This window comes from Corythoichthys intestinalis, chromosome 12, assembly GCF_030265065.1.
Source record: "Corythoichthys intestinalis isolate RoL2023-P3 chromosome 12, ASM3026506v1, whole genome shotgun sequence".
NCBI lineage: Eukaryota > Metazoa > Chordata > Actinopteri > Syngnathiformes > Syngnathidae > Corythoichthys > Corythoichthys intestinalis.
In genome coordinates this window covers 14,911,491-14,936,861 of record NC_080406.1, presented here as the reverse complement: position 1 = coordinate 14,936,861, position 25,371 = coordinate 14,911,491, and the positions used below count along the sequence as shown (strand labels likewise).

The following is a 25,371-nucleotide window of genomic DNA, read 5'->3' as shown; positions in this document are numbered from 1 at the left end:
TTTGGAGTGCGACTGACTGAGATTGTGGACAGGTGTCTTTTATACCGATAATGAGTTAAAACAGGTGCCATTAATAGAGGTAACGAGTGGAGCCTCGTTAGACCTCATTAGACCTCGTGAGAAGTTAGACCTCTTTGACATCAAGGCAAGGCAAATTTATTTATATAGCACAATTCAACACAAGACAGACAGCCAGAAATCTTGCTTGTTTGTAGGTGACCAAATACTTATTTTCCACTCTAATTTGGAAATAAATCCTTTAAAAATCAAACAATGTGATTTTCTTTCTTTTTTTTTTCCCACATTCTGTTTCTCATGGTTGAGGTTTACCCATGTTGACAATTACAGGCTTCTCTAATCTTTTCAAGTAGGAGAACTTGCGCAATTGGTGGTTGACTAAATACTTATTTGCCCCACTGTATGTTGTCCCTGACTTTGTAAAAGAAGCAGTAGGGTACACCCAAGGCTGCTCTCCATTCATTTTTAGGGGACATCAAAGCTAATATTAAAAAATATTTTCATTACATTTGTTATATGTCGACTGACAATTAGTTGAATGACACCTCTTTTATATCTTGAGGCGGTCTGTAATACTTTCACCAGCACTAATTAACTTTGAGGAGGGTGGCAGGTACCCTGCCACACACAAAAACCACAAATGTGCTAAGTACTTTACGGCATACGTCACTCCCCCCTTTCCCCATTTATTATAAAGACAGAAGTATATGCGAACGCTTTCGCGCAACTTCCGCAAAGATGGCAGAGCAACAAAAGAGACAAAAGGTTTTGTTCGAGGAGGGGGAAAAAAAAGACGCTAGCAGGATACTCAAGAATAAACATTGGCCCGGCTTTCGCTGGCGTGACAACCCCCCACCCCCCAACTGAACTCAACGCTGACGAGGTCGGGTGGGGGGGTTAGCCACACTAAAGCCTTATTCTTCTGCGTTGCTGTGATGGCGTAGCGACTACAGCACAGGTGTCAAACCGATTCCAGAAAGGGCCTAGTGGGTGCTGGATTTTGTTCCAACCGATAACGCGCAGAGAGTTTAACCAATGAACTTCCTGCTGAAACAAGCAGCACCTGACAAAGTTTAACTGATTACACATGTAAAAGATCTAATTGGTGAAAAGGTGTCCTCTTCATTGGTTGGAAAGCAAACCTGCACCCACTAGGCCCTTTCTGGAATTGGTTTGACACCTGTGGACTACAGCATTCGATAGTTCTGCGGCAAGAGAACGCGCTGCTCTGTAATTCCCCGCCAAGCCACTAGAGGGGTGTGACGTTGTGTTTGTACGGTTATGGGGGACTCTTGTCGACTTCCTCTAGTTTTTTTTTTTCTGTTATACAACAATGCTAACGGAGATGGAACGCTTGAATGTGGATCTTCAGTTCATCAACATTGAACAACTGCCACGTTTGTGTGCCTTCTCAGTTATTTTTCCTATCATTCCAGCACATGAATCAACTAGATGGGCGGGGCTGCACAACACACCTGCGACGCATCAGGAGCACTTATTATTTAAGGGCTTCTTTCACCATACACAAGTGTCGGACTATTGCATATGCTTGTTACCTGCCTTGCTTACCGCTGTGTGCTCATCGTCATCCTCGGTGCTTCCCGACATTCTTCGGTCGTGTTCTGGTTTGATCTTATTTACTTTTGTGCTCTTTTGGATTCTGTAGTTAGAATTTTGTACTCAGTTATATTCACGCCATCTTGGGTGCTCTCTTATTGTACTTTGTTATACTCGCGTTTTCTAGCGTGCACTCTCAGTTGTACTTTGCTATACTCGCGTTTTCTCGCGCGCTCTCTCAGTTGTACTTTGTTATACTCGCGTTTTCTCGCGAGCTCTCTCAGTTGTACTTTGTTATACGCGCGTTTCCTAGCGTGCTCCCTTTGTTGTACTCATTAAATACAAACATTCGCTCTACTGATCTCCTGGTCTGTGTTTTGGATCCATATTAACGGCTTGCCGTCATAACAACAACAAATGTTGATCATACAATTGTTGCGGCGCAGGCGACGCAGAAGACTGTTGCGGAGGTGGTCGTTAGCGCAAGAATGTTTGCAAATGGCGGTAATTTCGCGCTGAACCAGAAACCACAGTCTGAGTGGACCAATCACAGTCCATTTGCATCGCGTCAGCGCGTGGTGTTGTGACGCAAATGGATTGTGATCAGTCCACTCAGACGACTCAGACGTGTTGTCAGAATTTTGTGGAGTTGCACGTCAGGCTACGGCGGAGGGTCGTAAATCGGTTCTGCCTTGACGTCGTAGGTCTGCCGCTGAAGCATAACTCAGCCTTAAACCACACGGTTGCTAACCGTCATATGCTATTGTTTAGCCACAACTGGATTCATTACCTTATTACTTTTCGCTGGAAACAGAAATGTTGTATATTCCATCTGCAGGCGACCGGGAGATTGATTTTTGATTGATTGATGATTTTACGACACTATGTGGGTGCACGCTGGTCCTCATGGGAAACGCAGTCTTCCTTAAGTCAAAACACTACTGCTCTTGTCCACCGGCGTCGCTAAAATCGACCAAAACTGAAAAGTTATATAGTGTTGCTTTAAGACAAACGGCCATTCACATTCAAACCTTAAGGCAAAGCTAGAGGATTCAAGGAAAACCCTAACAAATTCTAAACAGGGACGGCTTGAGCTGAAATTCAATCCTAGTATCTCTCAACTACGGCAAAGATGCTAACCACTTCACCAACGTGCATTTCAACTTGAATTCATATGATTGTAAATTGGTCAACTCTTGAAAAAGACTACTCTAGTCTAGAAATACTCTAGTTTGGAACATATCTGGGATGCTCACGTGTGAGGTGGCAATATTGTGAGACAGTAGGCTGAGCTGATCATGAAGTGATGTCATGAGAAAGAGACCAATGGGCTAACACGTTAATCTCTGACCCCTTCAGGAGCACCGTGCTGCGACCCATAATGACCAATGACCTAAGGCGTTTGGGGGCTTGGCGTATGACGATGATGGGGTAACGAGGTTTTGGGCTGGCTCTTTTGTTGTTTGCAAAAGAGGGTTAACAAGGGGTCTAAGTTTGAATGGCGGGGTGATCTTTCTCTGCTATCATATGGACTTGCCGCTAGGCCCTTCACACGGGACACGGCTTTGGTCAGTCACCCCATGACCTTATTCTTAAACAAACTACATGTGACAAAAACCAATCTTTTTTTCAGCCAATGAGATGGGGAGTTGTTACTCTTACTCAATTGTTGCTGTGATTGCCCATGACTTGTGGGAGCGATTGGCAAGAAACCTTTAAACTCAAACTATAAGAGTATTTTAGGAAATCAGTTGTCCTAAACAAAGTCATTTTTACAAAAAGCACTATATTAATAGTAACAGTGGTTGGAAAAGGGAAATCATTCTTGTGGACAAAGTACACTATGGGCCCTATTTTCGTATATCTGGCTTATTCTAAATCGGCAAAGGTCTGTGCTAGACAAAAGGGCAATTTTAGACCACGTTTTAGTCTGCTCATTTGCAGAATGGTTCATTTACAAAAGGAATTGCAGTCAAATCACAAACCATATACTGTAGATGACATACTTAAACCATATAATGCCCACATTTTGACCTATTTTATGTATATTGCGGAAAACAAGTTCCGCTGTTTGATCCCCAATTTGGCGAAATTTCAAAATTATCCTATATGCATGTGTGATACATCAATGGAAAGCTTGAAATCTCAATTTTCTGGGGGAGAAACATTTTGAATAGGAGGGCATTTTCCAAAAAAAACATTTTTTTTTAAACAGCGAAACCCTATCTGGAGGTGAGAGCACGCGAGAGCAGAATTAAAGATGGCATGACTTTCACGAGATATTATCGCGCACTTACCTCTTTTCGATCCACAAACTCCATGTATCACCGAGTGTCAAGACACAGCTGTGAATGGCCACAGCTGGATTTTTGGAGGATTTTATGGGTGAAACATGGTAATATAACAAGGTCGCGATGCAGAAATTGCAGACATCAAGGAGTAATCGAGATTTTCATTTTCATATATTTACCCTTTTAAATGTTTTTTTTTTTTTTTTTTTTTTCCCCCAATTTTTCTTTGGATCGATTATTTATCATCTAACATATCGGAGAAAATGCCACAGTAACAAAAAAAATACAATTAAGCGATAGTTATGAGGTATCCGTGACTTTTTTTACAGATGCCAATTTTTTCATTGTGACGTAATTTGTTTAAAAGTTTAAAATATACTAGTGGATAATTTTTTTAAAGTCATTTTTGTTTTTTTAAACAAAATATTAGACATCAATTAATTATTCTAAGCTAAAAATGACAGACATTTCGAATAATAAATACAATTACTTACCTTCTTTTTATGGCTAAGTGATAACAAAAGTGGTTGTGCGACGTCTGTAAACAAGGGTTTCCAGGGTAAACGGACAAATTAAAAATAGTTCGGGGGCTTATTGCGCCATGAATCTGCTATGGCAGCATATAGACATATTGTTCTATCAAACACAACAGTTGTTATGGCTTAAAATACAGCAGTTTATTTTAAAGAGGGGTGCAAGAGCATTATTATTATTATTATTCATTTATTTATTTATTTTCCCTTAAGGCATGAACCCGAAAAGAAATGGGCTGCCGGGAGAAGCCGAAGCTTATTGAAACCCGTCCCCAGTATACCATATAGGACGCAGAAAATATCGAATATCAATTTTTGACATTCAGATTTCGTAATTGACATTCAGATTTTGCAATGTTTTCAGCCTTGTCTGTGTTTTCCGCCATATACAGTATAAAAAGCATTGACAATTGATATTGTTTTTTTTCTACAGTGGCCCTTACCCAGCGGGACAGCTTGAAGAATGTTGATGGAAAAACGTCAGGAGCTCTGGACGCCCAGATACCTGAAGGGGAACTTTTGCTGCAGGTATATAAGATGTAAAGTGTTTTTGTACAAATTATTTGATGACGTCAATGAATCCCTACAGCTGTTTATCTGATGTCGTGTTTTCCATACATTTGAGATGAGGCTGAGATGCGTGGCAGGTTTTATATGAACATTGGGTTCTGACAGTTACCCAAACTCGGCGGCATGGGCGGGCATTAGGGGGCCGGGCTCACCCTGAGAGACTGATGTGCCTGCCCTAGCTCGATTAGACTGTACTGTGTATTTTATACTTTTTTTTTTTTTTTTTTAAATCTTCCACAAAAACACACACACGGAGAGGATGAACCCTCTATTCATCCTATCTTGATCTGTCGTCATTAAATTCAACCAATCTGAGCAGCGAATGAAGGCAATTTCTAGCCAATCACAGATAAGGGGGCGGGCCGAGTAGGTGCTCATGTTTATCAGTGCATGTTATGTTTACGCTGAAGCACTTTAGTTAAATAAATGCACACAGAACTGCACCATTGTTTTTCCACATACCTGTCAAGTTGTACGGTTTCATCGTAATTTGTACAAGGGTTAGGCACTGATTTTTAAATGTGTACGCCGTACGTTCAAAATCTGTTCGTTTTTCGTGCATTACGTTTTTTTTTTTTCTCCGTTCGGATTTCGTCACCGTTTTGGCAACGAGACAATGTGCTTTACAATGCGTTACTACGTTGGTTGAATGATGCGAGATAAAAGTCAGTCACTGATAGAGGAGTGTTGTGACGCTGTAGCAAACGCGATGCTAGGCTAGGTGGCTCCAATATTTCTGACAGTAGCCGACAGCCTACAATCTACGCCTAGATATCAAATGCTTATAGAACTACATGCGATTGACAGATGGTGGCGTTAATATACAGCCGCCATTTTGAAGCAGCAGACTTCTCAGAAAGGCTCTTAAGTAACTTTTTATCTAAAATACTCCTAAATTGGCAAAATCTTGACTTGAATCTATCTTTAGATGATGAAAGTTTTAAAACTTTAACATGTCGAAAGTAGACTGAAGGGAACTAATGCAAAAATGGTAGCAATTTTAACAACTTTAACAGTTGATTCACATTAAACGATTTCCAAACATAGCAAAGGTTACTATGTTTTATTTATTTATTTTTTTTAAATGGAAAAAAAAAACATGAAAGGTAAAACCAGTTACTTTGCATGGTAACTAATTAATTTTACCTTCAGGTAACTGAGTTACCTACTCAATTACTTTAAGTAATTTGTAACTAATTAATTATTTTTTAAAAGTAAGATTAACAACACTGGTCATAAAGATGAAGTCTGCAGAATGAAAAGTGACGAAAGCGGCGATTTCATTCTGCCAATTTGTTGCCGAACACAATTTGCCTGCAACTATTGCTGATCACTTCTCAGAATTAGCAAAAGATATGTTCCCTGACTCAAAGATTGCATTGGTAAGTTAATTTTATTAATTGACCTTTATAATTCATAATTGGACACACTAACAAACTACCTTCAAGTCAAACTGAATTGCGAGCTGAAGTGCCATGAAGTGCAGCCATGAATACATGATAGAAATTGCCAAAAGTGCTACATACACTTATAACAAAAGTCACTGTTAAATTTTAGTAATCATGATGTAGCTGAAGATTGTTCTTTGATTACACCAGGTTATATGTTACAATATTACCAATGAATTCATATTATTTTAAAAATTGAGTTTTATTTTTGTTTCATATTGCACGCTATATACAACGTTGTAAGATTTGTCACCAATTTGTAAGGGCATACGTCACTATTTGTAAGATTGCCAACGGCTTTGGGTTGACAATTCAATTCAATTTTATTTGTATAGCCCTAAATCACAACAAGGTTGTCTCAAAGTTGCCTGGTACACCAGACTCACCGCTGTTCCAGCTATTGAGTCTGGCCACCATATAGCGGATACAATTTCCGGGGCGGAGCAAGCCACAGCAAACAGACAGCGGAGTGGACCAATCAGCGACGGGCAGACGTGACGTTAGTAAAACGACAAGGGCAGGACGAGGGACTTGCGCGCGAAAGGAAACATACGAGGAGAGCGGAGTTTATTCAACATTGCTAGCGCGAGACAGACTGTTGTCAATGACTCGTGTCGATGTGTTTTTGGTAATTTAAAACTGATTTTACCGTGGATTGGAACATATTCTTGGCTCTCCTGTTCACCATCTGTGTTGTTGTGGAGACGACTTCCGACGCGCAAGAGTGACGTTGCTCGTTAAGAACACGTAACGCAAATAAACGAATCTGATTTGTCGATTGATTTTGTACCTGCTCGAGAGGCCGTTATTGGGCTGGGTCCCAGACTTTTCTCTCAGTGTTTGAGAAATACAGGGAGAACAGTCTGGCCATGCCAGGCAAGTCTCAAAGGGCTTTGCAGAGGCAATATGATACGCAGTCAGAAACAACAAATAAGTAAACAAAGATGAATCGTTGACAGGTATGCAAATTTTCATTTGTCTTATACTGTAGATTTTACGATGAATTACCGCTTGTGACTTCAGTGAAAACATTTCAGTGCACTGATGTAGTAATGTACGGGTAATAACGCCACTGTTCAAGCTAAATTTACGTTGAAGAAGTGTGCCCCCCCAAAAAATGTAATGCCCCCCTGTAATTTCTTTCTGCAGCCGGTTCTGCAGTTACCGTTATATTTTCGGGATCAAGGCACTGTTCCGCCCCGTTCCGGCCCGGAATCTTACACCGGAACGGCGTTCCAGACAGTTCCGGCCCACTTTGACCGCTGGTCTTCACACACTTCACACACTGGACTTTGGCCACAGTGCCACTGGATTAGTTGTCCCCCTATTTAGGAAGAGGAACTAGAGTGTGTGTTCCAACTACAAAGCGATCACACCCCTCAGCCTCCCTTGTAAGGTATATTGGAGAAGTGGGAAGTCGGAGGTCAGATTCAAGAGGAGCAATGGTGTTTTCGTCCTGACCGTGAAATAGTGGACCAGCTGTCCACCCTCAACAGGGTTGCCAAGTGTGGATGGTATTTCCCCAACCAGTTTACATGTGTTTTATTTATTCAACCATGTCTCGGGGAGTCCTTCTTGGCATGCTCAGGGAGTATGGTGCAGCGGACAACCTTAAAGGGATCCACGGATAGAAAGACTTGTAAGTTCTTAAAAGAAAAACATTATTATGAGTTAAAATAATTTGGTATTGAAACCTCTCTTCACGTCACATGGGTACGCTGCCAGGCTTCCAGAGCGCAAGTGTGGGCAAACTATTCCACAAAGGGCCGCAGTGGGTGCGGGTTTCTGTTGCAACCCATCAAGAGGAAACCTTTTTACCAATCTGGTGTCTTGCAAGCACAATCAGTTGATCGCAGTCAGGTGCTAATTGTTTCAGCAGAAACTTCATTGGTTAAACTGTCCTTGCTGGATCAGTTGAAGCAAAGACCAGGATCCACCATGGCCCTTGAGGACCGGTTTGCCCACCCCTGTTCTAGTGACATCAACCTGTCATCTGTTCAACTCTTTCAATTTGAACCGGAGAGGAACATTAATGAGCATGACAGCACTGTCGATATTTCACAAAACGAGCAGCAAAAGCAAAATGAACAGGAAAGATGGGGTGAGATGAGATGAGAGTAGGGAAAATAAAACGGTGTTCAGCCAAAATCTGCTACACCTGCAAAACGTGCTACAAGAGGAGAATTTGACACCCAAAGTATTACCGTGCGCTTTCAGCTTGTTTTGTTTGGATGCATACAGACAGAACATACTAAAGATGCCTTAAGAAATTACCTAAACGTAGTAATATCAAATAATGGTGGTTTAAATATGCTACATGACTAATATGGTCAACAGATCAATCTGCTTTAAGGCTACCACAAGAAAACAATGCTTATAAGTATGAGAGGTAAACACATGCAAAAAGTATTTTGAGGTAATAAAATAAGACTCAATAAAAATAAAAATAGTAAGTAGGGTTGTCCCGATCATGTTTTTTTGCTCCCGATCCGATCCCGATCGTTTTAGTTTGAGTATCTGCCGATCCTGATATTTCCCGATCCGATACCCTTTTATTTATTTTTTGCTCCCGATTCAATTCCAATCATTCCCGATAATTTTTCCCGATCATATACATTTTGGCAATGCATTAAGAAAAAAATGAATAAAACTCGGACGAATAAATACATTCAACATACAGTACATAAGTACTGTATTTGTTTATTATGAAAATAAATCCTCAAGATGGCATATACATTATTAACATTCTTTCTGTGAGAGGGATCCACGGATAGAAAGACTTGTAATTCTTAAAGGATAAATGTGACTTTGTATATTGTGACTAAATATTGCCATCTATTGCATTTGTTGAGCTTTCAGTAAGTGATACTGTAGCCATTTAACTGTTCTGCCCAAATGCATGATGGGAAGTGCAACCATGACTGTGCGTAGTGGTACCAATTGATATATCTTCTCTGCGTTGGGAAATAACATAGGGTGTTAAGAAAAAGATCAATTACTCCCTTTCTTCCCCACATTGCTTCCCACGATATTTCTAATTGTAGGGAGAGGGATTGTAAGGCTTTAGCCAATTAAAAAAAGGCTCCAAAGGCAGCCAAAATTCACTCTACTCATATTACGCTGCCTTTTAGCTCTATATATAGGTAAAACGGCGCCATTACAGATTGAACGCGACAATGCATGAGTGGGTCGTGCAGCGCGTGCGTTAATTGCGTTAAATATTTTAACGTGATAAATTTTTTAAAAAATTAATTACCGCCGTTAACGGGATAAATTTGATAGCCCTACCTTAAGCCTAAACTACAGACTCTGGATGAGTGTAACATATTATGTCTCTAACGTTAAATACAATTAGAAAACGATTTAATTAAAAAATATATATATATGTACTAAAAAAAGGCACGTCCAATATTTTTTTGACGATTCCGATACTTTGAAAATGACGTGATCGGATTTTCTAAATGTACTGATAAACATTAGACTTTCATATATTTTAGATTCATTACACACAACTGAAGTAGTTCAAGCCTTTTATTGTTTTAATATTAATGATTTTGGCAAAAAAGTCAAGAAAACCCAAAAATCCCTATCTCAAAAAATTAGCATATTTCATCCGACCAATACAAAAAAAAATTTTTTTTAAACAAAAAAAGTCAACCTTCAATTAATTATATCAGCTATGCACTCAATCATTGGTTGGGAATCCTTTTGCTGAAATGACTGCTTCAATGCAGTGTGGCATGGAGGCAGTCAGTCTGTGGCACTGCTGAGGTGTTATGGAGGCCCAGGATACTTTGATAGTGGCCTTAAGCTTATCCACAGTGTTGGGTCTGGTGTCTCTCAACTTCCTCTTCACAATATCCCACAGATTCGCTATGGGGTTCAGGTCAGGAGAGTTGGCAGGCCAATTGAGCACAGTAATGCCATGGTCAGTAAACCATTTACCACTGGTTTTGGCACTGTGAGCAGGTGCCAGGTCGTGCTGAAAAATGAAATTTCCATAAAGCTTTTCAGCAGATGGAAGCATGAAGTGCTCCAAAATCTCCTGATAGCTAGCTGCATTGACCCTGCCCTTGATTAAACACAGTAGACCAACACCAGCAGCTAACATGGCACCCCAGACTGTCACTGACCGTGGGTACTTGACACTGGACTTCAGGCATTTTGGCATTTCCTTCTTCTCAGTCTTCCTCCAAACTCTGGCACCTTGATTTCCGAATGACATGCAAAATTTGCTTTCATCTGAAAAAAGTACATTGGGCCACTGAGCAACAGTCCAGTGCTGCTTCTCTGTAGCCCAGGTCGGGCACTTCTGCCGCGTTTTCACACACGCCTGTGCACGGTGGCTCTGGATGTTTCTACTCCAGACTCTGTCCAGTGTTTCTGCAGGTCCCCCAAGGTCTGGAATTGGCAATCTTTCTCAGGGTGCGGTCACCAAGGCTCTTGACTTACAAGTGGATTGCATTCCAAATAGTGTGACAAACATGGTCAATTGGGAGGGACTCAAGAGTCACTACTCCTGCACATTGAGATGAGCCAAATAAGGTGGCTTGCCAGTCTGAAAAGGTTTTCCTATACAAACCATCTGGCACATCAGGTTAATTAATTTATCTGTCTGATATGAACATCTGCTGGAAGTCTAGCCTCAAATCTTTTCCCAAAATTAAGTATGATCTAATTCTCTTTTAAATACCGTCTGATCTTTTATCATGGTATAGCACATTTAATGCTTCTACTGTAATAATAAATTAAAATGTGGTCGTTCTAGATTGATAACGATACTCGTAAAAAGGATCCAGTCATTATTCATGGCGGTTTTGTACTGTATGTTTGATTGGATGGAGCGAAAACTCACTGGCTGCCAGATCGCTTTTGATCTGCTGGAGTCATTGATTTTCCAGTCCAATTCCTCCCAATGTGCACCACACTGGCATTCCAGGAGGGGAAGGAGCCGCCTACACACTCAGAGCAACCCGATCCTACCGTGGAGGTTTCGTTATGTCGTTATAGTCTGCAATTCTTTTGGCTCGCTCATAATGAAACATGAAAGCTCATATGGTGAAACAGGCTCGGTCAAGAGGTGACCGTTCCTAAAAGGGGGCCTCTTCCTGCTCGCTCCTGGTTGATTTGTGCATATCTTTTTGCACATTTCGGAAATACAAAATGCCTCCATTGCTTAAGAACACAAGCAGTGATCATACCAAGATGTCCAGATTTGATTGGTTCACAAATTGCTTGGGTCTGTAAATCCTGATAAAGTGTGTATTACCACAAGGTAGACGATTTCTGCCAAAATTATGTAAATAGTAGTCGGAGTGACACCATAACTCCGTGTTTGACGCTTTATTCCCCCTACAGAAATAATCTTTCTAGGAAACAACCACTCCCCCCAGAAAAGAATCAATTTTGACTAAATAATCTAGGTCAACGTAACCCAAAAACAATGCAAGTTTCCATTAAAAAAAAAAACAAAAAAAAACTCTCTTCTGATATCATTTATAGATGCATTTCTCACTTGGGTTGTGGCTAATGTGAAATCCTCAGCTTTGACATTTGGGTGTTGATGTTTATCATGGAGGAAGTGTGGCAGATAATTGTGATGACTGTGTGTATGTGTGTCCAAAAGAATAACATGCATTCTCAAGCATTAGTCACTTGCTCAGCCCCCGCAGCTGCCCCTGGCCTGGTTTGGGAACGAGATGCTTGTGCTTCTATGCTTGTGAGTGTTGACATTTTTGTATGTTTGTTGTGACCTGTTTGTTTATAGAATGTTGGTAAACGCAGAAAGGGCAAGTGCGCAGTAGGTGAGCTGCAAATACCGATGCTCCTATTGGCGAAAGAGGCTACCCCTCCCGATCTCCTAGGTTTTCATTGTCGTTGCCAGGTTTGCCCCTAACAAGGATGACAAGAAATATATGGACAACGATTAAATCATAATAGAGATTTTATTAAAAGAAGAACAAAAAGAGGAATGTATTCAACATAACTGAAAGTGACCGATAATCTAAATTCAAATATCAGGTCCACACAGGGAACAAAACAGAAATCAGCATGTAAAGTAGGGCAAACAAGTATTTAGTCAACCACCAATTGTGCAAGTTCTCCTACTTGAAAAGAGAGGCCTGTAATTGTCAACATGGGTAAACCTCAACCATGAGAGACCGAATGTGTAATAAAAAACAGAAAATCACATTGTTTGATTTTTAAAGACTTTATTTCCAAATTAGAGTGGAAAATAAGTATTTGGTCACCTACAAACAAGCAAGATTTCTGGCTGTCAAAGACGTCTAACTTCTCCTAACGAGGTCTAACGAGGCTCCACTCGTTACGTGTATTAATGGCACCTTTTTTAACTCATTATCGGTATAAAAGACACCTGTCCACAACCTCAGTCAGTCACACTCCAAACTCCACTATGGCCAAGACCAAAGAGCTGTCGAATGACACCAGAGACAAAATTGTAGACCTGCACCAGGCTGGGAAGACTGAATCTGCGATTGGTAAAACGCTTGGTGTAAAGAAATCAACTGTGGGAGCAATTATTAGAAAATGGAAGCCATACAAGACCACTGATAATCTCCTTCGATCTGGGGCTTCATGCAAAATCTCACCCCGTGGCGTCAAAATGATAACAAGAATGGTGAGCAAAAATCCCAGAACCACACCGAGGGACCTAGTGAATGACCTACAGAGAGCTGGGACCACAGTAACAAGGTCTATCAGTGACACAATGCGCCACCAGGGACTCAAATCCTGCACTGCCAGACGTGTCCCCCTGCTGAAGAAAGTACACGTCCAGGCCCGTCTGCGGTTCGCTCGAGAGCATTTGGATGACCCAGAAGAGGACTGGGAGAATGTGTTATGGTCAGATGAAACCAAAATAGAACTTTTTGGTAGAAACACAGGTTCTTGTGTTTGGATGAGAAAGAATACTGAATTGCATCCAAAGAACTTCTTACCCACTGTGAAGCAAGGGGGTAGAAACATCATGCTTTGGGGCTGTTTTTCTGCAAATGGACCAGGACGACTGATTTGTGTAAAGAAAAGAATGAATGGGGCCATGTATCGAGAGATTTTGAGTGAAAATCTCCTTCCATCAGCAAGGGCATTGAAGATGAGACGTGGCAGGGTCTTTCAGCATGACAATGATCCCAAACACACAGCCAGCGCAACAAAGGAGTGGCCACGTAAGAAGCATTTCAAGGTCCTGGAGTGGCCTAGCCAGTCTCCAGATCTCAACCCCATCGAAAATCTGTGGAGGGAGTTGAAAGTCCGTGTTGTCCAACGACAGACCCAAAACATCACTGCTCTAGAGGAGATCGTCAGGGAGGAATGGGCCAAAATACCAGCAACAGTGTGTGAAAAGCTTGTGAAGAGTTACAGAAAATATTTGGCCTCCGTTATTGCCAACAAAGGGTACATAACAATGTATTGAGATGAACTTTTGGTATCGACCAAATACTTATTTTCCACCATGATTTGCAAATAAATTCTTTAAAAATCAAACAATGTAATTTTCTGGGTTTTTTTCCACATTCTCTCTCATGGTTGAGGTTTACCCATGTTGACAATTACAGGCCTGCTAATATTTTCAAGTGGGAGAACTTGCACAATTAGTTGTTGACTAAATACTTATTTGCCCCACTGTATTCAAACTTACCATTGCATGTCAATAATTGCAGCATGAACAGCAACATTTGTAGCTCTGCAGAGGAGCAGGGCTGAGTGATACCCCATCGTTTTTTTCACCGCTGATTTTTTATGTCATAGCCAGCAGCAAGTCACCAGTTTATATTGTTTCTCGTTCTTCATAGGTAATTTGTGGAAACATTGCTTTGCCCATTTCTTCTCTTTCCAAAGCCTCTACACGCACATTTCGCCATGTTGCCAAGTCAGTTAACTCAGCAGACTGATGCTGCATTCGAGGAAGGTGGGAAGTCAGTTTCCAATCTCTGATCTGGAAAAATATCATTGGAACGCCTCCACTATTTGATCGAGAAAGCAGGTCTGCTGGAGGTCATAATGTCTTTTGATGGCCTAAATAAAAAAACAACTTGTCGAGATCAGCCATCTTTGCTGTTTACATTCGCAACTGGTACCATCCGAGCGGGAAAAGTCCGACTTCCCACCCTGCTCGAATGCAGCATGAGCACGAGTGCTCGTATTAGCCATCTAAAAAAATAGTCCTGCAGACTTAAATGAATTACGGCCGTTTTTTTGTGATATTGTTTTGGCCTCATAGGTGTTTTGGAACAATGATCTGCATTTTGAATTTATTTGACAATGTTGGATCTGTTCGTAGATCTGTATCGTTTTTAATTAGCATGCTAAGTTGGCCCTATTGACTCGCGTTAGCTTAGCAACTCTGGAGCCCTGAAACTAACAAATAACTTACAAACGGCATGGAATCTGTTGAAATCAACTCCGCCAACTAATTAAACCCCCACTAACTCGAAGATTAAGCCTAATGTAAAAAATTCTGAACCGCTTTAAGTATGAAAGGCAGGCAGTGTGGGATCAATTCCAACTCAATGGCTGTGCGATTGTGAGTATGAATGTTTGTCTGTGTCTGTATGTGCCCTTTTACTGATTGGCAACCAGTTTGGGTAGTAGTCCGCCGTTGGCCTGCAGTGAGCTAGGATAGTCTCCAAGATGGATGGATGGATACCGCTTTTGTCTGCTTGTTTTTCTCTGTCCTGGTTTGTATCACATCAAAGTTTTTATAGTAAACAAAACTGAACCAAAAAGAGGGGGGGTCATAAATGGAATAAGATTAAATTATTTTGTTTCTTTCTCAGTCCAGTTTTACTATAGTCGTACAATGCTCATACAGCACATAAAGGTCAATGGCAATTGCAGTTCAGTATGGGCTTCTTTAATCAATATACATCGTCGTACATCTAATCTAACCTTAGAAACAGTGTTGTGCACTGTACTGATTGCACTTTAATTTCAGTGGAATGTTAGACAGTGTCTGTATTTTATTTCTAGATGGTAATTCAACAGTATTGAAAATTATACTTGACAAATGAAGTTTCGGCTCTGTAATCATTTTAGCATGACCAAGAATTGGCAGAGACCAAATCACAGTTGTCGATCAGAACTCTAAAATACATGTCATCATATGTAGCAAATGTCATTTTTTCATCCTTGTTCAAATTTGTTTAAACTCTTTCCCATTTAACTGAATGGTGAAAAGTGACAAAATTTATGACCTCGGGTGTACTTGTTATCACAACTTGAAAAGGCCTAAACACTGATGTGTGTGTTTTCTTCATTTCTTTCTGGATAAACATTATGTAATAATCATATGTGACTAAAATTAGCAGTATGACTTTGCCACTCTGTTTACTGCTGCAAGACTGAACACTGTGTTTCCTCCCCAAGGCTCTCAATGGATTTGTCCTGGTCATAACTGCCACTGGTACCATCTTCTTCTCCTCTCACACAATCCAGGACTACTTGGGTTTCCACCAGGTCAGTTTGCATTTAAAATTCAGTTGTGTGCAATTTAGCTTTATGACTTTCTCATCCCTTGTTTGGCGTTTTGCCGTAACAGCAAAGCTCGAACAGTAAACCACATTAAGTACCTATCTAAAACCATCTGGGGACATGTTTCCTGATATTTATTGAGCACTGTATACCAGAAAACATCAAATACTTGAAATTGCGTATCACACCAAAAAGCATGTTTATTTCATATTTCACGTGGTGTTTCATGCTCCTGAATGTAATGGACCGCTTGGATGTGTGTGGAAGCGTTCGTTTTGCGTAATCAATTTTTGAATCCCGCGCCATGAAAATGAGTGACTCCCGGCTTCAGTCACGGGTTTAGGACGAATGTGAATGTGACGTCACCCGGGTCAGCATCTCACTATACAACATTGCTTTATAGCATGCAGATGGACTGCGGATTCAGCTGATTTGGCGGATTAGTTCGTTTATTTTTCGCATCACGCCAGCCAAACGGCTGCAGAAAATTGTTGCTGCACCAGGGAGAGGTGTGTGAGCATTTTTGGGTTTCAAAAGGTTCCCGTTCACCACGGATATTGGTCAAAACAAGCTCTACTGCTGTGGGACCATTGGACTTAGGAAGTGAGTAAACATCGTATTTTGTATTATGTCAAATACTGGAATCATGGCACATGTTTTAATACGAAGGTGGCTTGCATTTTGTGGCTGATCGTCCACCGATAATGCCACTCGGTCGACAACCGGCGGCTTGTGCCCCCCCATCCTTCCCGCCGGGAGAGCGCTATACTCGGCTTATTGCCCTCTGCGTGTGCCCGGTGTTCTGTCAAATTTTCAACCCCATCAGAAATTGCAACTTTGTGTTAAAAATGGCTGCGAATACAGCGATTACAAAGTAAACACGACAAACTTTCTTTAAATAAAGGACTATTTACTTATGTTTGATTATGGACAGACACGTAGAAAAGTTTTCCTCAGACACATCCTGTCATGTTAGCTTCACAACAACTGCACGCCGCTCTGTTTGCGTGTTTGCCATGTAGTAAAGCATTATTTTACGCCATCGTGTTGACCATGTGGCAGCGACGCGCTCCTCCGACATCGGCCGGGTTGTCCGGCGGTACTCTCCAGCAGCTTCCCCGGCTGTCCTTAGCAGGGGAACGAGCTGTAACTTGCTCGCCGCCGGGTGGGTTGCCGATCAGCGAAGGCAATCAACAACCCTGCTGTCGTGTGATATGATCCAGGCTAGTTTTGTGTAATTTTTCGCTTCGGAAAGCGAAAAAAAGACTTTGAGACGTCACTCGGTACGGATTAGCATGTCGGCTAGCTGTCACGCCTCTTGGTTTGTTTACATTCTCCGAAGCCGGGGCAGGGAAATGACAAAAGCCAGACTAACTATGGTGGCATAAAATATTGTTCGGGAGGTGCGACAGTAAAGATGAAGTAGACAGTTTTGACCATTATGGAGTAATTTTGCCATGTTGCACTGAATAAATGCATTTTTATTATTTCATATTCCATTTACTACAAGACTTATTTGTAATGACCATACCGTTTATCTAGCAATTGGGGAAAAATACTTCGATAAAAAGAATATCCTGTAATAATATTGGAGTAGAGAGACTGAAACAATCACATTTTGCGGCTCTCTTGGTCGCATTTTTCTCGTTCTGAATAATTCCCCCTCAATGGGTGGAATTCTAAATCAGATGAAACCATGATCCTGCCGACGTCATCCACCGGTAGGCGATGCTAGAGCCCTATAATGTTAGGCGTGGCAAACCGGTAGATTAAAAGACTAATTTCTTGTCATCTGCGCTTTGCCAAATTGTTATATATAGTCAAATCGTCTCAAAATATGATTCTAATTCACATAATTATGCTATTTAAGACTTTTTTATCCTGTCGTATGCACTTTAAATAATAATGATCTCTTCTCAAATGAACTGTAGCATGACATGACGTGACAGAATGGTAGAATATTGCACTGTGGGAGTTGCTGGGCTTCAGAGTTTGAGCATTAAGGTGAAAAACATTGACAAGAAGGAGGTTAGCAGTGCTATTGTATGTGGGGGAAAAAAGTGTGTTTTCAGTCCTCTACTTACTACCTTTAGCGCTTTACCTTTGTAGCTCATGTTCATTGTTTTTGCAACACATGTTTAATGCAAAATAGCACTGCTTAACCACCTTCTAGCCGAAAAATTAAATGCTCCCCATCTTAATGCTAACACTTGAAACAACGGCAACTCCCTCGATGAAACTCTGACGTCATTGTGGAACTGGTCAATTTACATTTAGAGGCGGAATGACTCAGTTGGTAGGTGTCTACCAGCACATGCTCCACCTTTGTGACTATGTCGATGTATCCCTGAGAAAGATAATGAACCCCGTTGCTTCTGGAGCTGCGTCATCAGTTGGTGCATGTGGGGACAATGTCAGATTGCTTTGAGTACATTGAAGGAATAAAAGCACTACACAAGTGAAAGATTATTTACTCTTGTCTTACGGCAATGGACTTACTCCGTGTAAAGTCTGAGCCAGTTTGATTTGAGACAAAGCAGGTTATTGCATTATCCACCAATAAATGGAAATGTCATTGGTTGACTCTTTTTTTTTTTTTTTTTTTTTTTTTTTTAAATATGTTGCTGGAATGGCTAGCTGAAGAAACTACATTTACCGTAGTTATCAGACTATAAGGTGCACCTGACTATAAGCCGCCACCCACCAAATTTGACCCGAAAATGAGCATTTGTTCACAGATAAGCCGCACTGGACTATAGGCCGCAGCTGTCTTAGCTGTATTATGGGATATTTACCACAAAACATATATCAGTTAACATTTTATTTGACAGTGGCATCATAGTGCAGTGTGGCTTATTTGTTGATTTATTCGGGTTAATAGGTAACACTATATTTGACACCATGAAGCTTCATTTGGCCATCACTGCTCCCTTGGGGGAGACAGTCAACCTCTGCTGCCACCTGCTGTCAACAGTGTTGTCATCCAACATGCCTCCTAGCATGCATTGCACCTCTACAGATGCAAATGACAATCAAAATACATGCCAGTTACTGTTCCAGTTGTTTCATTAATTGCTAGTTACGGTAAGAAGTAACACTTTATTTGACAGTGGCGCCATAAAACTGTCATAATTACGACATGATACTGCTATGAGCATTAACGAATGCTTTTGACAGATGTCATGTTGTGTCATCTGGCAAATTATCTCACATTTGAATGGATGTAAAAGATCCAAGCTGGACATAAATGGAGTTAGTGACATAATTTGCCAGATGACACTTAATGACATCTGCCATAAGCATTCATTAATTAATACAACTATTCATTAATGCCCATGATAGTGTCATGCCATAATTTTGACTGTTTTTTGGCAGTCTTGTGGCGCCACTGTAAAATGTGTTACCGAAATACCATTACTACCAATTAATGAAACAATTGGAACAGTAACTGAAGAAATAATTAGCACAGAATATGAATTTTGATTGTTATTTTCATCTGTAGTGCTGCAATGCATGCTAGGAGGCATGCTGGACGACAATAGTATTCACAGCAGGTGGCAGCAGAGGTTGACTGACTCCCCCAAGGGAGCAGTGATGGCCAAATGAAGCTTCATGGTGTCAAATATAGTGTTACCTATTAACCCGAATAAATCAACAAATAAGCCACACTGCACTATAAATCGCAGGATTCAAAATGAGGGGAAAAAAGTAGCTGTTTATAGTCCGAAAATTACAGTGCACAATTAAATATAATAAACAAGAATGTAAAATAATATGTGTGGCAGCCTGTTTTAGAAATGACTGATCTAGGTTTATATGTCACTACAAAAGTCATGTATCAAGTCCAGTTAGTCACATGTACCCATCAACTAGCTGAAATACCAGTTATGTAGTATCAGTTAAATTAAAAAGTTGCATAGCTCAATCAGTTGTGGCCCAGATTTAAGTCAACAATTCATTTTTTTCCCCCTAGACTGACGTCATGCACCAGAGTGTGTATGAGCTTGTCCACACGGAAGACCAGCAGGAACTCAGGAGAAACTTACACTGGGCGTTGAATCCACCTCCAGCTGCACCGCCCGCCATCAGCCAGGACTCGCCTCAAGGTTGCTAGTTTTTTCTGGATGATTTTATAAATTTTTCCCCGAGCTGTTTAGTTTGCCAGACTTCACCTTCATGACTGGCACAAAAAGGAAATCCATGATAGAATAAGGTAGAATACCATGCTAGACAGCCAGTAAAACAGACAAAACAGGAGGTGAAACAGTTTCTAACTTTGTACGGTAGTTCATATTATTAGCAGTCATAATGTCGCTTCAATATTGCATTACTGACTTCAAGTAGAGTTACCATTACTTTTGCCATATCTTCAAAGCTTTCCTGGCCTCTGCAAGGAGCCTATATTGGTGAAATTCAGTGTTAGATTTGAAGCTAATATTTTTTACACCTAGCTTGGCTAAAAAGAACACACAGGAAGTTGATTTGCTTTTGTGGAGGTTGGTAGCTACTCCCCCCTGGTTGCTGTAATGCTGTAATGTAATCCAACTCCGGTCCTCAAGAACCCCTATCCGGCTTGTTTTCCATGTCTCCCTCCTCCAACGGACCTGACTCAAATAATCAGGATCGTTATCAGGCGCCTGCAGAACTTACTAGCCACGTTTACATGCTGACTTTTATTCATACCGATTCAAATCATTCCGAATGGAAATTTCAGATCAGCTGTTTACATGTCACTTCATCTATTCCGATCCAGCGTTTACATGTGACTGCCTTTATTCCGAAAGGACGTTTGACAACTGCCGTCTGACATGCGCAGATTAAACAAAACAAAGCGTCACGTTGCAAAACATGGAGATCGATCGTCGGAGTGCTGCTGTTTTAACTTTAACCCACTTGTTGTGTTTGTGGGGTCGTATCCGCTTCTGCTGTTTTGCTCTTTTGCCTTGTAGTAGCCGGTTTTCCACCGGTTTCTAATCTGGTCAACGCTCCGGTCTATTCCGGCTTCGTGTAACCTCTCGTGAACTTTTTTAAATAGTTCACTGTTCCTCGTTTTACGCCCGTCTAAGCGAGCAATTATATTCAATTCTTTTAAAGTTTGAATTAAATACAATCTTTCCGCCGGACTCCAATTAGATGCACTGTGCTTGGAAGCCATGTTGCAAGTGACGTTACTTACGTCACAAAGTGACGTCACCACGTCAGTACGCAGCATGTGCAGAAAGAACGCAACCAGACACCATTCCGCTTCCCTGTTTACATGATATAATTTTACTTCTAATCGGTTTGGGAAAAGGAATATTCCACCCCTGTGAATCGGAATATAATTTCCATTCGGTATGGGCCTGTTCATTCCGAATGAGGTGTTTATATGGAACACATTTATTCGGTTTGAACAAATATTCCGATTGTAATTGGAACATTTGGCTCCATGTAAACGTGGCAACTGATGAGCTGACCATTTGATTTATGTGTGTTAAATGAGGGAGACATGGAAAACAAGCTGGATAGGGGCTCTCTAGTACCGGAGTTGAATACTCTTGCTGTAATGGCAACCTCTTCGATAAGGGTAAAACAAAAGCATGGAATGGGAAGGACAGGAAAGCAACATAGAATAGAATACATAGACTACACGGGGGTCACATGGCCCAAGACAAAGGAAAGGCTGACTAGACAGAAGTTATACGAACATATAGACTTCACTATCAGTTGATGGGACACAGGGCTTGAGGCCGATCCGTAGGGGGCCTAATTTAAAAACTTAAAATTCAAATATTTTTAAAACCAAAGCCGCTAGCGACCAAAGACCGAAACAGGCACTTCTCTGGAGCATATAGTCTCCATGAGCAGTGACATAAAAAAAAAAAATCAAAGTCATTCTCTAATAAAACCCCGGTTAATTATTTTTTTTTCAATATAAGTATAACAAAACTTAAAATGGCTATAAAATTCTCAAATTTTACGCTGGATGTACAAATATCACCAAATGCCGAGATAATTACCTATATTTTCAGGATCAATAGCAATATTAAACATATAAGTTTTTGCCCGAATTGGAGACTTAGGTTGTTTTTTTTTTTGTTTTTTTTTAATTTAGTGCAAGTTTTCAACAGCTAATAAATCATTCAATTTTCCCATCAGAAACTTGATACTTGAGGAAAGCATGCAGAATCATCTTAATTTTACTCAACAAAAGCAAATTTTGCATTTTTCTATTTTTTTCACAACTTATTTAGGTGTAATTCTGATGTTACTATTGTCATAACACATCTTGCAGGCTATCTTGCCCTCGTCGATTTTAGATTGAAATGTTACATAAAATAAAACATGTAAAATGTGAATTATGTATAGACGCAGAAATGTCTAAATTACTACCGGTAGTTTTTTGCCCAAAAAACAGGCAGTTGACCGAAAATTTCCTGATTATTTGAATGTAAAGTTACGCTATTGTGTATGGATACAACATGGCGGCTATCACAAAACAAAGAGCTTTTTACGTTGAAAATTCTTGTAAATAAATGCGTACATCCCGCAATTTCTATAGATATGAACATAAAAAAAGTCTAGAATCTTGGTTGAAAGCAAAAAAAAAACGGCAGTTATCATTAATTTTACATGATATTTCAAGCTAAAATTGCGCTAATTTTTTCACATTCATTTTTTTCCAAACATTTCAAAGTACATTCATGGTGCTATTTAATATTATAATTACCTTGAATCCTCAACCAAACCACTCTTGAGACACTCCTGCCTGCTTGTATGCAGTAAGACTTTCATCCTTTTCCACCTAAATCCGGCGTTTGAACGCAGCGTGTGTTTGAGTTTATAGCAGTGAAAGCTGCACGACGCTCTGCCTGGCCCGGCTCCCTAGAGGAAGGCGTGGCACAAAGTCTGTAGTAGCTGTCTCTTCAACTAATGGTGAAGTCCATGCCTAACAGGTGATAAAGCATAAATGTTAACTGTGTGCACAATAATTCTAACTTTCAGGTCGTGGTATTTCACAATACAGGATCAAAAAGGATCAAAATGCTGAAAAACAATGCGGCGGAGTGCAAAAAAATCAAGCATTATTAAGTTAAAGTTATCAATGAGGAAGGCTATAGATGAGGAAGGATCACTTATTATGATGTCTATCAGTGTGATTGGGAAGTTATGCTCAACATTGCAGAGGAATTTGTGCAGGGTGAAAAAAAACATTACCGGTAGTTTCAATTAAGCTTTTCGTTTTGATTTTTAAGATATCTTGAGCTTTTGCTGCATAACAGAACTGTCAGTTTTGACAAATTTTGGATCTGGATGAGAGTTGCAATATATCTTAAAATGCAGCTTCTTTTCTTCTACAACAGGAAATGGTATATTTACAGAGGTAAATATATATGTTTACAGTGTATCACAAAAGTGAGTACACCCCGTCCGTCTCATCAGACCACAGGACATGGTTCCAGTAATCCATGTGCTTTGTTGACGTGTCTTCAGCAAACTGTCTGCGGGCTTTCTTGTGTACCGTCTACAGAAAAGGCATCCTCCTAGGGTGACAGCCATGCACACTAATTTGATGTAGAGTACGGCGTAAGGTCTGAGCACTAACAGGCTGACACCCGCCTCTTCAATCTCTGCAGCAATGCTGACAGCACTCCTGTAAAAAGTCACATGACATTTTGGAGGGAAAATGACAAGTAGTACTCAATTTGGACATTTAGGGATGTACGTAGTTTCTAAGGGGTGTACTTACTTTTGTTGCCAGGGTTTAGATATTAATGGCTATATTTTGAGCTTTTTTGAGGGGAAATTAAATTAACTCTATTATATAAGCTGCACACAGACTACTTTCTATTGTGTCAAAGTGTCATTTTGTCAAGTGTTGTCCGATGAAAAGATATACTTAAATATCTGCAGACATGCGAGGGGTGTACTCACTTTTGTGATACACTGTAGTTCAATTGGAACTCAATGGGGCAGGCTGGGAAGTGTAACAACAGATGTTTGTACAAATCTGACAAGGGAAATTGTTGGATGTAGTGCTGCAACGATGAATTGATTAACTCGAGTAATTCGATTAGTAAAATTTTCAAATTAAATTTTGTTTTTTGTAATCTTGAAATTTTGTTTCAAAAGTGTTTGCAATTAGTTTTATTTATTTGGGTGGCTACAGTGATTATGATACAACTCATTTCACACAGCTGAATCCAGCTGCTCCCTATTAACATAAGCTCAGTTTTTTTTTTTTTTTTTAAACTAATGTTTTTTAATGCATTCATAATTTAGTTTATAGGTATATTTAGCTGTTTTTTGTGGGAATGTGTGTTTGAACCATTTGTAAAGAGCACTGTTAAAGAAAAAATTCAAAAAAGTTAGCATTTTATAGCATTTAAGCTAGCGCATTTAAGTTAGCGGACTTTTGCTGTGTAATCAAGTTCAAGTTTCAAGTTTATTGTTTATTGTCCCCTAAGGAGGAGGTAATGTTAGCCAATAGTTCTTTTATTGTACTTAGATCCTCATTTATTTATTTATTTATCATTTTTTATACCGTATGAGGCTCAGCTCAGGCATTTTAATTTGTATATGTTCCTTATCCGATTACTCGATTTGAACCATCTAGTTCATCGATTAATCAGCGACTAAAATAATCGATAGCTGCACCCCTAGTTGAATGTTTAAGAATGTAGCATTAAGTGACATAAACTTCCCCTGAGCAGAAATCAACATTGTTGCATTGTTTTATAATTAAAGAAGTGTTGTTTAAACCAGAGGTAAATATAGACCACCATGTTGCTTTTGTAGTTAAATCATTTAGGACCATCGGAGCAAGAGCACTTATACTTAGTGTAGTACAGTTATAACATTGTTGGAGGAGAATAAGAAAAAACATCATGACATCCAGTAAAACTATGACAGTGGCTGAATAAAAGTAGCAGGTAGTTGAGGAACAATCTACTTCATTATTATTATTATTGTTTTAATTGATTCCTAATAGTAAAAAAAGATAACCAATACTGAAAGCAATTAAGTTAGTTACCGTATTGTTGTTCCAGGATAAAAAATAAAAAAAATCATATTACCCCTGAACGGATTGAAGATCCATGACAGAATGAAGATCCAGTTAAAACTACAGAAGGGTAAACTAATTATTGAGGGCTGTTTCTGTTGATCTGGTCCCAGGTTTATGAGTATGGCTTGTTAAAGTACCACATTTTTAAAATAACACTGAGTCAACGAATCAATCTCAGTAACAACTGAAAGATGAATCCATCTCTGCGCCAGCATTTGTTTGTCCTGCAATTTTGCAATGTATCCGTTTGCTTCCTCAAATTTAAGACACCAAATCTGGGGCAAACTGTGGTTATGTCACAAGATAGCAATGTGTTGACTAACACTTAACACAACAAAGAGTCCATGTTGTCATACACACATTGGGAATTCAAAATCAGACGGTTAAGTACGCACAGTTTAGGCAGTAAGCCATAA

General features: G+C 40.1%; 1 protein-coding gene across 3 annotated transcripts in view; it reads left to right on the top strand.

Moving 5' to 3' along the window:
* Nucleotides 1-25,371, top strand: part of LOC130926877 (aryl hydrocarbon receptor-like) — a 94,535-nt gene that overhangs the window by 50,739 nt on the left and 18,425 nt on the right. For 2 of the 3 annotated variants that reach the window (XM_057852173.1, XM_057852172.1), the window contains exons 4-6: nt 4,833-4,927; nt 15,805-15,894; nt 19,883-20,015. In XM_057852173.1, the coding sequence (XP_057708156.1) occupies nt 4,833-4,927; nt 15,805-15,894; nt 19,883-20,015 (318 nt within the window). Of the gene's footprint in view, nt 1-4,832; nt 4,928-14,733; nt 14,963-15,804; nt 15,895-19,882; nt 20,016-25,371 lie in introns of those variants that run through there. The other variant, XM_057852175.1, reaches the window with a different exon arrangement.